Genomic DNA, 16,018 nt, shown 5'->3' on the forward strand with positions numbered 1-16,018 from the left:
CCTGGGTTGGGTGTTCATTGGAAGGACTGCTGCTAAAGCTGAAACTCCAATACTTTGGCCACCTCATGCAACGAGTTGACTCACTGGAAAAGACTGATGCTGGAAAAGGTTGGGGGCGGGAGGACAAGGGGACGACAGAGAATGAGATGGCTGGATGGCATCACCGACTCGATGGACATGAGTTTGAGTGAACTCCAGGAGTTGGTGATGGACAGGGAGGCCTGGCGTGCTGTCATTCATTGGGTCGCGGAGAGTTGGACACAACTGAGCGACTGAACTGAACTGAACTGATATAGGGTTATTGTTACCGTCTTTCTAAATTCCATATATATGCGTTAGTATAATCTATTGGTGTTTTTCTTTCTGGCTTACTTCACTCTGTATAATAGGCTCCAGTTTCATCCACCTCATTAGAACTGATTCAAATGTATTCTTTTTAAAGGCTGAGTAATACTCCATTGGGAAACTCAGCAGTGGCCACAGGACTGGAAAAGGTCAGTCTTCATTCCAATCCCAAAGAAAGGCAATGCCAAAGAATGCTCAAACTACCGCACAGTTGCACTCATCTCACACGCTAGTAAAGTCATGCTCAAAATTCTCCAAGCCAGGCTTCAGCAATATGTGAACCGTGAACTCCCAGATGTTCAAGCAGGTTTTAGAAAAGGCAGAGGAACCAGAGATCAAATTGCCAACATCTGCTGGATCATGGAGAAAGCAGGAGAGTTCCAGAAAAACATCTATTTCTGCTTCATTGACTATGCCAAAGCCTTTGAGTGTGTGGATCACAATAAACTGTGGAACATTCTGAAAGAGATGGGAATCCCAGACCACCTGACCTGCCTCTTGAGAAACCTGTATGCAGGTCAGGAAGCAACAGTTAGAACTGGACATGGAACAACAGACTGGTTCCAAATAGGAAAAGGAGTATGTCAAGGTTGTATATTGTTACCTTGCTTATTTAACTTCTATGCAGAGTACATCATGAGGAATGCTGGGCTGGAAGAAGCACAAGCTGGAATCAAGATTGCCGGGAGAAATATCAATCACCTCAGATATGCAGATGACACCACCCTTATGGCAGAAAGTGAAGAGGAACTCAAAAGCCTCTTGATGAAAGTGAAAGAGGAGAGTGAAAAGGTTGGCTTGAAGCTCAACATTCAGAAAACAAAGATATGACCAACCTTGATAGTATATTAAAAAGCAGAGACGTTACTTTGCCAACAAAGGTCCGTCTAGTCAAGGCTATGGTTTTTCCCATGGTCATGTATGGATGTGAGAGTTGGACTGTGAAGAAAGCTGATCGCTGAAGAATCGATGCTTTTGAACTGTGGTGTTGGAGAAGACTCTTGAGAGTCCCCTGCAAGGAGATCCAGCCAGTCCATTCTACAGGAGATCAGTCCTGGGTGTTCATTGGAAGGACTGATGCTAAAGCTGAAACTGCAATACTTTGGCCACCTCATGGGACGAGTTGACTCACTGGAAAAGGCTCTGATGCTGGGAGTGATTGGGGGTGGGAGGAGAACGGGACGACAAAGAATGAGATGGCTGGATGGCATCACCGACTCTGTGGACATGAGTTTGAGTGAACTCCGGGAGTTGTTGATGGACAGGGAGGCCTGGCGTGCTGTGATTCATTGGGTCGCGGAGAGTCGGACACGACTGAGCGACTGAACTGAATACTCCATTGTGTATATGTGCCACAGCTTTCTTATCCATTCATCTGCAGATGGACATCTAGGTTGCTTCCATGTCCTGGCTATTATAAATAGTGCTGCGATGAACATTGCAGTACATGTGTCTCTTTCAATTCTGGTTTCCTCAGTGTGTATGCCCAGGAGTGGGATTGCTGGGTCATATGGCTGTCCTGTTTCCAGTTTTTTTAAGGACTCTCCACACTGTTCTCCATAGTGGCTGTACTAGTTTGCATTCCCACCAACAGTGTAAAAGGGTTCCCTTTTCTCCATATCTGGAGGGTATATAGGTACATATTTTTAAAGACATGGCTATTTTCTCCAAGTTGCTTTTTTTCTTCTTGAACTCATGGCATCAATCCTAGGGACTTGGAGTGGTTGGGTGGGGCTGGGGATGGAGAGACCTAGTTATTTCCAAAACAGCTTTCACTGGATTCTTTTTATTTATTTTTGGCTATGCTGGGTCTTTGTTGCTGCACATGGGCTTTCTCTAGTTGCGGTAAGTAGGGGCTGCCCTTTGTTGTGGGGTGCAGGCTATTCGTTGAGGTGACTTCTGTTGTGGAGCACAGGCGTCAGTAGTTGGGGTACACAGTTGCCATGCAGCATGTGGGATCTCCCCAGACCAGAGACTGAACCAGTGTTCATTCACTGCAAGGCAGATTCTTAACCGTTGGACCGCCAGGGAAGCCCTCACCTAATTCTTTTTAATTTATTCCCTTCATTCACTCCAAGTTACAAAGGTGCTGCCAGGAGACTTTAAGGTGTATACTGATAGTTACCACTTGCCCATCTACATTCCACTCTTCTTTTTTTTCCCCTGCTGTCCCCATGATTGTGGACCACCTTTTTTTTTTTTTATTCACTGTAGTTTTAGTGCAGTTTTGACTGGGAACAAAATTAGAATCGTTTATTTATTCAAACATTTAAGTGTCTATCATATGCCACACTTTTGAGTGGTTAACCCAGCTCTCCCTTAACCTACGAGATACTGGATTACTGAATAGAAAGGAAAGAAAGAACTAATACTTACTATGACATTTAAAAAGTAACTTGTTGCATTCTGATTATAAAATATAGTGTTAACAATTTTTCTATATAACTCGGCCAAAAATGCCAGGAATAATAACAGACCTAGGAAGTTCTTTGCAGCGATCATATGCTCAAATGCCGGAGTCTTTAAGTGCCTAGAAATTATAAATCCACAGTTTGCAGGATTCATAAATAATGTGAGAAATACAGTAGAGGACTTTAATAAGTGAAGAATCATAATTTGCTTTTCAAAGAGTTACTGTTGGAAAGATGTTTCCCAAAAGTTAATGTGTACATTCCGTATAAACTGAATCAGAATACTTGCTAGTGCAGTGGAAGCTACACTTGATGCTGGGGTTCACAAGCTGGCCTTAGGGTTGCTTTTTTGTGTGGCCTAACTAAGAATGATTTTTATTTCCCAAGATTATACAACAAAACAATGAATAAGTGATCAGATTCCCAGCCTAAAATATTTACTCTCTGGCCATTTAAAGAAAAAGTTTGTAAGTTTATTTGAAAGAATAAACAAATGAGAATGGCAGTAAATTTTTGAAAAGGAGGAGAAAAGGGGAAAGAAGAGTGTCCCCTGCAAAGAGAAAAAAACATTCAACAAAGGTACTTTTAAAAATGTGATGTTGGTGCAAGTGGGGACTGATATCTCTGGAACAGACTGAGCAGTCCAGAGAAGTAGACACTATGTGTATTTAGGCTTCAGTATTAATTTTGTCATAATAAATTTGGAATATGTCATATTAAATTTAGATATGTATGAGGAAAAAAATAATTTGTAATCCTAACAATGTGTTCTCTGGTTTACTTGTTTTGGACTCTCTTTTTCCCCCTGTCACCATGTCTCTCTTTGTGCCTTTTCCTATTCCTTTGACTTTTTTTAGAGCAGTTTTAGGTTCACTACAAAATTGAAAGGAAGGTCCAGAGGGTTCTGACGCATCTCCCGCCCGGACATGCACAGTCTCCCCTGCAGTCAACATTCTACACCAGAATGGTACATTTGTTAACACTGGGTGAACCTACATTGACACCTCGTTAGTACCTGAAGACTGTAGTTGACATCAGAATTCACTCTTATTGTTGCATATTTTCTAGGTTTGGACACTTGACATAACCCATTTACCATTATAGTTTCATACAGATTGTTTCACTGCCTAAAAGTCTTCTGTTTATCCCTCCCTCCTCCACAACCCTTAGCAACTAGAAATCTTTTTACTATCCTTTGTCTTTCCCAGAAATATAGTTGTTATCATATAGTTGTTAAACAGTTTGTACCCTTTAAGGATCTTTTCACTTAGTAATATGCATTTACGATTTCTCCATGTCTTTTCACAGCTTGATAGCTTATTTTTTTTTATTGTAGAATAATATTCTATTGTCTGGAGGTATCACAGTAAATTTGGGACTTGCTAAATTAAAAAACTGGTTCCCAGCCCCCTAAAAGTAAAATTCTCTGTTTATTCAGTCCTGAAATCTTTTTTGGCATTTATTTTAGCATTTTAAAATGATTTTTCCAAACTGGTATCATAAACACTGTGATTTATCTGTTACCTTTATTTGTATCTTTTTTGGCTCTACTTTTACTTACTAATATAAAATATATAAAGCTTCTATTATCCTGAGAGTTCCTTTGAATAAATACAGAATTAAAAGTATAACTGGTTTAAAGATTATAGATGTTTTTATATTTGGAAGTTTGGGTGGTTCATTAAGTGAAAGGATATAACCGTACTCTCTAAACCTGGGGACATTTGAAACAGTGACTGCAGTACCTGTTTTTTTTTTATTTTTAAAGAAATACAAGTTGACTTCTTTGGAAAGATGATTCAGATACTCAGAGAATAAAAGGATAAATCTAATATTCTTATTTAAACCACAGTTTTAGTAAGAAATTTTAACGTTGAGATTTAAAATTTTAATATTTAGCATTCAGTTCAGTCACTCAGTAGTTTCCGACTGTTTGAGACCCCATGAACTGCAGCATGCCAGGCCCCCCTGTCCATCACCAACTCCCCCTTGCTATTTAAACTTAAAACTAACGCATGGAATTTTAAAAGAATTTTAAAGAATTCAACTGCTTGTTTAACTGTGACATGTTAAAATTGATTATTTAAACTAACATTTAATCAGTATTGTTACATTTGAGTAACGCTTTTCAAATTAAAAGAATAAACTTTTTAAAAAATCTTCTTATTTTTTGCTGTGCTGGATCTTCATTGCTGTGTGCGGGCTCTCTCTAGTTGCAGTGCTCAGGCGGCTTCTTGCAGTGGCTGCTCTTACTCCAGGGTGTGTCTGCTCAGGCTCAGTAGTTGCAGCTCATGGTCTCTAGAGCATGGGCTCTCGGTAGGTTGTGGCACATGGGCTTAGTTGCCCCGTGAGATGTGAAATCTCCCTAGACTAGAGATAGAACCCGTGTCTACTGTCTTGGCAGGTGGATCCCCAGGGAAGTCCAGGAATAAAGTTTAAAAGAAGCAGCAGTGAAATTCTTTATAATGTTTGGCTTTCAAATTATAAAACTTTAAAGAATGAAAAACTTTAAAGAATGAATGAAATATAAATTATTTGTTACTGGAACCAGTGTAATTTTGTGCAGTGTAGATGCTTGTCCTTACATTTTAATATTACTTATTTGAAACACTAATTTTTACTTTTATATAATGTTCAACTTCCATAAATTTCTCTATAGTTATTTTTAAATTAGTCTTGAATTGGAAGATTGGTATTGACATATACACTACTGTGTATAAAATAGATAACTAGTGAGAACCTACTGGATAGCACAGGAAATTCATTGCTTTTTGACAACTTGATTGGGGAGGAAATCCAAGAGAGGATATATATGTATATATATAGCTGATTCTTCTTATTTGTATACATATATCCCTTCTTTTTTAGACAGATTTTATTTTCTTGGGCTCCAAAATCACTGTGGGTGGTGACTGCAGCCATAAAATTAAAAGATGCTTGCTGTTTGGAAGGAAAGCTATAACAAACCTAGACAGCATATTAAAAAGCAAAGACATCACTTTGCTTTTAGATTCATGTAGTCAAAGCCATGGTTTTCCCAGTAGTCATGTATGGATATGAGATTTGGATCGTAGTGAAGGCTGAAAATGAAAGTCACTCAGTCAACGTCCAGCTCTTTGTGACAGTCCATGGAATTCTCCAGGCCAGATATACTGGGGTGGGTAGCTGTTTCCTTCTCCAGGAGAGCTTCCCAACCCAGGGATCGAACCCAGGTCTCCCAGATTGCAGGCAGGTTCTTTACCAGCTGAGCCTCCAGGGAATCCCTGAAGGCTGAACACTGAAGAACTGATGCTTTTGAATTGTGCTGAAGAAGACTCTTAAGAGTCCTTTGGACTGCACGGAGATCAAACCAATCAATCCTAAAAGAAATCAACCGTGAATATTTATTGGAAGGACTGATGCTGAAGCTTCAATACTTCGGCCACCTGATGTAAAGAGCTGACTCATTTGGAAAAGATCCTGATGCTAGGAAAGATTGAAGGCAGAAGAAGAGAGAGACAAAGGATGAGATGGTTAGATGACATCACTGACTCAATGGACCTGAGTTTGAATAAACTCAAGGAGATCATGAAGGACAAGGAAGCCTGGCATGCTGCAGTTCATGGGTTTGCAAAAGGTCAGACATGACTTAGCAATTGACCAATGCAACTATAGTTGATTCACTTTGCTTTACAGCAGAAATTAACACAACATTATGTGTTTTATACTCCAATAAAAACTAAAAAGAATATATGTTTTCTGGTTGCCTTTGGTTTAAGTAGCATTAATATTTAAATTTTATTATTAACCTTATTCTAGATCATACATGTTATTTCTTTTGTCTCTACCATACTTTCTGAATTTGTAGACTTGTCCTAAGCAATTTAAGATGTGCAGAATAATTTGGTTTACAAATATTAATGCTATTTTAAGAATTAGTTTATTTTAAATGCCTACAAGTCTTTCTAGTTTAAAAAAATTAGGTTCTAGAAGATCAGAAATTCTAGTATGAGCTATAGGAATATTAGTAAAATGTTAGATGTAGCTTGCTGACTATCCAAAAATACTGATTTTTTACTTATAGCGCAGCAAATTGAACTAAAAAATCTAGTGCTAGTCTTCAATTTTAGATAGTTATTATAACTTAAATTTAACAGCTGTTAAATTTTGCAGTAATTTTTGGACACAGTAGAGTTTGTGCAAATGGTCACAGCTCTTCCCTCTATACCTCAATTTTCAATTTTTTTCATTGTTTAGGTGTCATATTAGTTTAAAAGATTTATTAAAAAGTACTCTCTGGAATCAAAGGTAATATATGGGATCTCACAGTCTTTTACGTGAAAAAATTATTTATTTGAGCAGTGTTTTAAACCCTAGAAGATTTGTATTTTGCTAAATCAACATTTATTGTTTATCTTCTCCAGCTTTTTAGTTTGTGGCACAAAGGTGTCACCAATTTGATCCTTTGATACAGACAGGGAATACTTGCAAAATCCATAGCTATACTTTTTCCTGATGAGTGATGCCAGGTTAGTGGGTATTCCTTTACTGTGGATAATGTAGTTGAAAACTGACACCCAAAAATAGTTGGTTTAATTATTTATGGCAATTTTTACTGTTTATGCCAGATTTTTCATTCCTTATAAGGCAGGTGAGGCTATTTGTTTTTGTGTACTAGTTAATTATACTAATTTACATATGGAAGGATCTGTGGGAAATGCATCTTTACCTGGGAACTGAATGTTTGGAAAATAAAAGGAAGAGTAAAAGAATCATGAAGTCTATTTACATATGTTACTTATATCAAATAATAGTATTCTTAGAGTTAATTATTTGTATCCATAAAAGAGAGCTTTTATTTATGTTTACCTGTAGCTCTAAGATATTTGATCATATAGGTATTTAGTATACTATCTTACATAATATAAAATCCCTCTAATTAATCATTGGCATTTACATATTTTTTCCTAGTGGAGTGTGCGTGTGTGTTGGAAGAGTGGAGTGTACTATTCCTGTCTTTTTTGTGGCATGCACTTGGAAGAAAGTGAAGGTGTGGAACCTGAGGCTATGGTACAAAGCATGGTATTAATATATACTGTAGGGTTATACTGCCTGGAAGGAGTGTCTTGGTAACCATTCTGGACACTTGTGAGAGTGAACAAGGGCTCTAGTAATAATAATTATGCTGAAACAACAAACAGGTAAAACTTAGAGACAGTATCCCTATTTGTGAATCTTGACAGTCCTGGTGTATATATATGCTGCTGCTAAGTCACTTCAGTCGTGTCCGACTCTGTATGACCCCATAGACGGAAGCCCACCAGGCTCCCCCGTCCCTGGGATTCTCCAGGCAAGAACACTGGAGTGGGTTGCCATTTCCTTCTCCGTATATATATGTGTATATATATAGACAGCACATATTAGTGTCCACAGCTTAAGTTTGAATAGCGGAGAGTAGTAGTTTCACAGTATTGTGAAGATTGAATATATTGAGATGAAAGTGAAAGTCACTTAGTCATGTCTGACTCTTTGTGACCCCATGGACTATATGCAGTCCATGGAATTCTCCAGGCCAGAATACTGGAGTGGGGAGCCATTCCCTTCTCCAGCGGATCTTCCCAACCCAGGGATCAAACCCAGGTCTCCTGCATTGCAGGCAGATTCTTTACCAGCTGAGCCACAAGGGAAGCCCTATATTGCTTCCTATAGGCCCTATAGGGCTTCCCTATATTGAGATAATGTATACAAATGTAGCCTCTTGCTTGTTAGTAACTGCTTAGTAAATTGTTACCTATCATGTAAAAAAACTCATAGTTTGGTACAAGTGTGAGGATTGGTGTTACCACTTGAAAAATCATAAAGCACTGCTGTCCTTTTCTGTTCTTTGCTGTTTGTTATTTCATATCTTTAATATGTAGTGCTTTCAGTTGGCTGAGGTACTGGGTTAATAAACTGGTAGTTGTTCAGTCACTAAGTTGTGTCCGACTCTTTGTGACCCTATGGACTGCAGCACAGCAGGCTTCCCTGTCCTTGATTATCTCCTGGAGTTTGTTCAACTCATGTCCATTGAGTCAAATGATAAATTGTACTACTGTACATTAGATTTTTAAAAGTTGAAGTATAGTTAATTTACAGCATCCTGTTGGTTTCTGGTGTACAGCCTAGTGATTCAGTTTATTAATGTATGTATGTATATACATACAATGTTATGTATGTATGTATGTATGTCTGTATTTCTCTGCATTCCACTATAGGTTATTGCAAGATATTAAATATAGTTTCATGTGCTGTATAGTAGGACCTTGTTTATTTTATATATAGTAGTTTGCATCTGTTAATTGAAAGCTCTTACTCTCCCTCTTCATATTTTTTTTAAATTACTTACTTATTTGTGGCCGTGCTGGGTCTTTGTTGCTGTGTGCAGGCTTTCTCTGGTTGTGGAGAGCAGTGCACAGGCTTCTCATTGCGGTGGCTTCTCTTGATTCAGGGCACAGGGCTCTAGGGTGTGAGGGCTTCAGTAGTTGTGGCTCGTGGGCTGTAGAGCACGGCGTCTGTAGTTATGGTGCTTGGGCCTAGCTACCCTGTGGCATACAGGATCTTCCTGGACCAGGGATTGAATCTGAGTCTCCTGCATTGGCAGGTGGACTCCCGACCACTGGACCACCAGAGAAGCCCTCTTCTCCGTATATTTTTATTTGAATCTCATAAACTCAGCAAATGCAAAACCAGATTTAATAACCTGTTCTTAAACTGGTTGTCTTTTCTATTCCCTTACTTGTTAGTTGTATTTAATAAATTTGACCTGTCAATTAATGGCTTCCACTCCTTCCATGTGGAAAGATAGAGTTTTAACCTCAGGCGTTTTACAGTCTTGCTCCAGTCTACTGTTCAAACTCTGTCTTTGGTTTCATGAGCACTCACTTTAGACTCCCTGCTTCCTTACTATCTCTAGATAAAACACTGTACCATCTCACAACTTTATTCACCTTTCTACCCACCTGAATGTTTTATACAGTGGTTTTTCACTTGCAGATTGTCTTTTAGGTTGAAATTGTATTTGATTACTTTGAGAGTAGCCATGATCTTTAAAATTAGCCTTTCCTGGTTTGTCTGGGTAGTTTCTGGGATATTTAAAATGTAATTTTCAGTGAAATTTCCTTCTGTGGGGTGACCACCAAGCTGGAGGGATGTTGCAGGACATTGCAATAGAGAATTTTGTTTTTAAATTGGATGTAGGAAATACCTTGGCTGTCCAGTCTCTTGAACCAGGGATTGAACCTGGGCCATGACAATGAAAGTACTGAGTCCTAACCACTGGACTGCCAGGAAATTATTCTCCCTTTTAGGGTTCTTTTGAAATATGTTACTTCATTATTTTTTGGTATATGTCTGTAATTAATTTGGCATATGTCTAAGATTGAAGGCAAAAGGAGAAAAGGGTGGCAGAGGATGAGATGGTCAGCATCACCGACTCAATGGACATGAATCAGAGCAAACTCTAGGAGATACAGTGGGAGGACAGAGGAGCCTGGTGCGCTGTATAGTCTATGGGGTCACAGGGAGTCGGATATGACTTAGCAACTGAACAACAACTATAATTGTAAACTAATTTTTGATCAGAGAATTTAATAATACAGCATGGCCATCATTCTGGACATTACTTCTCATTGTATGTACTACCACAGATTTGAAAGGTATGGGAGGGACTTCCCCTGGTGGTCCAGTGGCTAAGATTCTGCATTCCCAGTTCTGGGTGTCTAAGTTTGATCCTTGGTCAAGGACCACATGCTGCAGCTAAGATGTGGTCTAACCCCCCAAAAAGGGATATTGGAGCTTCCCCGTAGAACAGACCACCGCCATAGAATTAATTTTAAAGGTTAAAATAACATCGAACATGGCTATACTTTGGTGTGTTTTTTTGCTTTGTCTAAGTTGAAAAAATGCACCCTGATTCTTTATATCAAAGTTAAGAGATTTTAAACAAAAAATAGTAAGTTGAAAGAAATGAACAGAAAATGATTTTATAATGGAGCATGTCTCAGTAGTCTCAAATAAAAATGTTTGCCTTTGCGATAATTTACAGCGTAGTTGTAATCAAGCTTTCAGGGTGAATGGTTGATTGTAAGCTTTTTAAAGCTTTGAATTGTTGTGATAAGTAGATGGCCATAGCACAACATGACCTGAGAAAATTTGTACTGAGAAAATATGTCCTTATAATATTAATGTTTTCATAAGTAATTTCCATCATGAAAATGATTTCTTACTAGATTTGGTCTGTGCCATATTTTTGTAGAGTATTTGAGTAATTTTTATTGTGTCATGGAGACAATTGGCTATTAATCATTTTATTAGGATTTGAAAAATTCAAATAAGCTTAAAATTTTGAACGTCTATCAGACTCTAGATAGTAGCTTAAAAGACACAGGAATTCCCTGGTGGTCCAGTGGTTAGAACTCTGTACTTCCATTGCAAGGGGCACAGTTTCCATCCCTGGTCATTTGTGGCCAAGGCGGGGAAAAGGCTTATATTAAAAAGCACGTCAAATACTGAAAAGATTGTCTGTGGTTAATAAACATTTTTTTTTCAAAGTATTTTAGAGTATTTGTCTTAAAATCTAGCTTGTTTGTGTAATACTGAAAGTAAAGATGAAAGATTTTAAAATAGTATACTTATTCATACCTACACACAATTTATTTAAAGATGAGTAGCTATTTTTATTTCAGTTATAGGAAAACTCCAAAATTGTATATTCTTAATATAAAGACTAAAATTTCAATTAAAATAGAAGTTTCAATTTAAAGGAACACTTTTTAAGGAAGTGAGTGTCTTTGATTTTAGTTCTTAAATATCTAGAGACTTGATACCATATAAGTCTTCCATCATTCTCCTAATGGTGAAAAGAGTAGAATAGGAGAAAAGAATGTACTTCCTTAGGAAGTGACGTTTTGTATCCTCTGAAACTTGTAATTACTCCTAATGTAATCCATTGTTTTTTTATGTGCTGCTGAGGTATTGATAAAAGATGAATTGTACAATTGTGGATTGTAATGAGAATTTTGAATTCATGAGTACATTTTACTAATCATTGTCCTTTAGGTAAATAAGAGAATTTGCAGTATTTCTTAACTTTGAGAGAAAGAGTATCTTTTTTTAAAAAAGTTTTTTGCCATGCTACATGCATGTGGGAATCACAGTTCCTCAACCAGGGACTGAACCCTGGCCCTGGCCGTGAAAGCACCACATCCTAACCACTGGACCACCAGGGAATCCCCTCCATCTTCTATTTTACCATAGTAATAAGGTGGCTCAATGGTTCTGCTTGCCAGTGCAGGAGATGTGGGTTCAATCCCTGGGTCGGGAAGAGCCCCTGGAAAAGGAAATGGCAACCCACTCTAGTATTCTTGCTTGGGGAATCTTGTGGACAGAGGAGCCTGTTGGGCTGCAGTCCATGGGGTCACAAGAGAGTCGGATGCAACAATTAAACAAAAAAGTTAAGACTGTCTGCTAGCCCTGTATCTGGATCATGTGTATGTTATCTAGGTCTCTTTGTATAGATAATCTCTTGATCATCAGTTGCTGTAGAATATTTTCTTTGCATGTTTGATAATGTTCGATTGTTTGTTAGGTATTGTTGATAATATTCATAGAGGCTCAGACTTGTGTCATTTTCCTGTGAGTTCAGTCCTTGTGGGGCAGTTAATTTATCAGATTACCTTGATCCTGTCAGGGATTACTTTTAGAATTTGCTAGGCATACGGATTTCTTCTGAAAGCTGAGGATTTTCAACCATCCACACTGGCTGGATCTGAACTTAGTCTTCCAAATGCTGTTCAGCCTCTGAAGTCTTGGCTCAGTTGTTCTTGTCTAGTCCACCCAGAGTTGCACTCTGAACATCTCAGTTTAGGAGTTACAGCCAAGGATTTGAGAAATTTTTACATAGATTTTTGAGTCTCACTCCTGCAGCTCCCTTTTCTCTGGTACACTGTTCCTGAAACCCACCTGCCTTATCAGTCCCTAATTGTTTCCTATTTTCTCTATTCACTCAGACTGCCCCTGTTTGGAGGCCATCATTAATTTTAAGCTAGTGAAGAATGGCATTTGGTAATGGTCATCTGTTTGAAGATTTAAATAGATTGTGATGAGAAAATGCTGGTAAAAATGGTGATATTAAGGCATTGGCTACTATATGTAAATTTTAGGGCCTTAACTACTCTGTGTAAACATTTAAAATTTAAGCAGTCGAGCCAGGAAGTCTCCGTTGGGTGTAGCATTGTCATCATTGGCATTAATTGTGAGCAAAATCGAGATAAAGCGCTTGCTGTGCGTGACTTCATAGGCTAGTAAAAAGTAGTTCCTGGAGGTGTCTTTTTGATTAGAAAAATGAATTTTATTTTGTAAAATATGTATCACCTGTCTGCTTTGAAGTCTTTTAGAGCATCCATCTCTGATTTATAAAATGTTAATGTGAATATGTATCTTTATTGTTTTTCTGGTTCAGTTTAAACCTGATATCCAAACCCTTGTTGCAGTACCCTTCTCTTTTGTATCAGCTTTTTTCACCTTCTGGTCCCTTTTCTTAGCTATCTTTTGTTGATACCAATTTACAGTAGGGTGAAGAGTAACATACATTAATGTGGAGAATATGCATTATTCCCAGACTCCATTTTTCCATGACATTTTTAAATGATGGTGATAACTATGTCTCAGTTCAGTTGCTCAGTTGTGTCTGACTCTTTGCGACCCCACGGACTGCAGCACGCCAGGCCTCCCTGTCCATCACCAACTCCTGGAGTCTACTCAAACTCATGTCCATTGACTCGGTGATGCCATCCAACCATCTCATCCTCTGTCGTCCCCTTCTCCTCCTGCCTTGAATCTTTCCCAGCATCAGGGTCTTTTCAAATGAGTCAATTCTTCAGGTGACCAAAGTATTGGAGTTTCAGCTTCAGCATCAGTCCTTCCAATGAATATTCAGGACTGATTTCCTTTAGGATGGACTTGTTGGATCTCCTTGCTGTCCAAGGGACTCTCAAGTCTTCTCCAACAGTTCAAAAGCATCAGTTCTTTGGTGCTCAGCTTTCTTTATAGTCGATCTCTCACATCCATACATGACTACTGGAAAAACCATAGCCTTGACTAGACGGACCTTGGTTGGCAAAGTAATGTCTCTGCTTTTTAATATGCTGTCTAGGTTGGTCATAACTTTCCTTCCAAGGAGTAAGCATCTTTTAATTTCATGGCTGCAGTCACCATCTGCAGTGATTTTGGAGCCCAAAGAAATAAAGTCTGTTTCCACATTTGTTTGCCATGAAGTGATGGAACTGGGTGCCATGATCTTATTTTTCTGAATGTTGAGTTTTAAACCAACTTTTAAACTCTCCTCTTTCACTTTCATCAGGAAGCTCTTTAGTTCTTCTTCACTTTCTGCCATAAGGGTGGTGTCATCTGCGTATCTGAGGTTTCTGATATTTCTCCCGGCAATCTTGAAGAGTCCACCTTGTGCTTCCTCCAGCCCAGCGTTTCTTATGATGTACTCTGCATATAAGTTAAATAACCAGGGTGACAATATACTGCCTTGATGTACACCTTTCCCGATTTAGAAGATTTCATTCAAGCTGGTGTCCAGCTTTTTTCCTTACGGTCATTTGAAAATGACAGAAGTTGCTCAACTGTAAGTTACCATATATCATAACAGCGTGACATGAAGGCAAGGATCTGTGTAGTATTGCCTTACTCATTTTATAAAGATTTTTTGTCTGTCATGTAATATAGTTAATTATGCTCTCCAAACTTTAGTTGAACCGGCCCTTCCCACTAACCACCCCTGCCATGCACAGCACTTTAATGGGATGTTGAAAGATACTTCATTTTCCTATTTTGCATGGTGTCTAACAATCTTATGTTAAATGTGTAAGTGGAAGATAACAGTATATATTTTAAATTTGAGAAATGATTTGCTCTTAATGAAGAGATGCTAGAAGAGTCTGGTGCTTTTCTTAGAGTTTGGCTAGTGGTTTGCTGTATCAAATGCTTCTCCTATAATTCATCTTTAAAAAAATGTTATGGACAGTGTTGGTTCAGGTTTATTTAGAGTATTGCTGTGATAGAGATTAAGTTTTCACAACATTGTAAATTAACTATATTTCAATAAAAATGTACAAATAAATTTCTTAATGTTATTTTTTCACATTAAGTTTATAATGTTTAATTATTTTCCACTAGGAAACCACCCCTACTCCGAATCCCCCGCCTACAGAAGAAGAGAAAACAGAATCTAATCAGGAGGTTGCTAACCCAGAACACTATATTAAACACCCTTTACAGAACAGGTAATCTTTCTGACACATAGATGTTTTGACTTGGTCAACAAGGTAAATGGTGAATGGGACAGGTTTGGAGGGGAAGGTTAGATAAGACTAGTTTTAGGTATGTTAGGTTGAGGATTCCATTTTCACTTGGATGACCCACATCTGGCAAGCAGTTTTATGTGTGAATCTTGAGCTCAGAAAGTAGAACTTTGAATGGTAGTTGAAACCATAGTAGTAAATGAGTTCTCTTAAGTGAATCTGACTCACAACAGAGGCTTGAAATATTAGCACCTGGGGATTTTTTTGGGTAAGAATGCCTGTGAAGAAAACAGACATGGTGCAAAGAGAGAGGGGGTTGGGCAGGGATGGACTGGTAGTTTGGAGTTAACAGATGCAAATTATTATATGTAGAGAGTGGATAAACAACAGGGTCCTACTGTATAGCCCAGGGAACTATACAGTCAGTATCCTGTGATATACCATAATGGAGAAGAATATGAAAACATACATACGTATGTATAGCTGAGTCACTTTGCTGTACAGCAGAAATTACCATAACATTGTAAATCAACTGTACTTCAATAAAATTTAAAAAAAAGAATGCCTGTGGAAGTGTATAGACATATATACTGTATAAACTAGGCCAGAGTGTTGGTCATGGAAACCAGAAAATGGTTTATTTTAAGGATAAGGTATGGCATATATGCCCCAAAAAGTTCAAATATTCATTGGATTGAACAATAAGTCCTTGCTAACACTGGAGAAAGTTTAGTAGAGTAGATGACAGAAAAAGATTGGCGCAGTTTGAAGAGTGAATAGAAGGTATACAAGTGTATAGAGCAGAAATAGACAATTTGAAGGAAAAAGTTCAGATAGTCTGTGAAGGAGAAAGAGCCTAGGGTACATGGAGTCTGGATATTGGTTGGTTTGTATTTTAAGAGAAGTTTAGAAGAGGAAAAGAGAGTTTAGGATGAG

General features: G+C 38.1%; 1 protein-coding gene across 2 annotated transcripts in view; it reads left to right on the forward strand.

The window, feature by feature from the left end:
* EIF4E (eukaryotic translation initiation factor 4E) overlaps positions 1–16,018 on the forward strand; it is a 45,117-nt gene that overhangs the window by 11,825 nt on the left and 17,274 nt on the right. Inside the window, exons 1-2 of one of the 2 annotated variants that reach the window (XM_055434225.2) lie at positions 14,101–14,406; positions 14,958–15,064. In XM_055434225.2, coding sequence (XP_055290200.1) covers positions 14,314–14,406; positions 14,958–15,064 — 200 coding nt within the window. In that variant the 5' untranslated portion in view covers positions 14,101–14,313. Of the gene's footprint in view, positions 1–14,100; positions 14,407–14,957; positions 15,065–16,018 lie in introns of those variants that run through there. The other variant, XM_055434226.2, reaches the window with a different exon arrangement.

This window comes from Moschus berezovskii, chromosome 5, assembly GCF_049115385.1.
Source record: "Moschus berezovskii isolate FMDL1 chromosome 5, NW_MosBer_1.0, whole genome shotgun sequence".
NCBI classification, from domain to species: Eukaryota; Metazoa; Chordata; class Mammalia; order Artiodactyla; family Moschidae; genus Moschus; species Moschus berezovskii.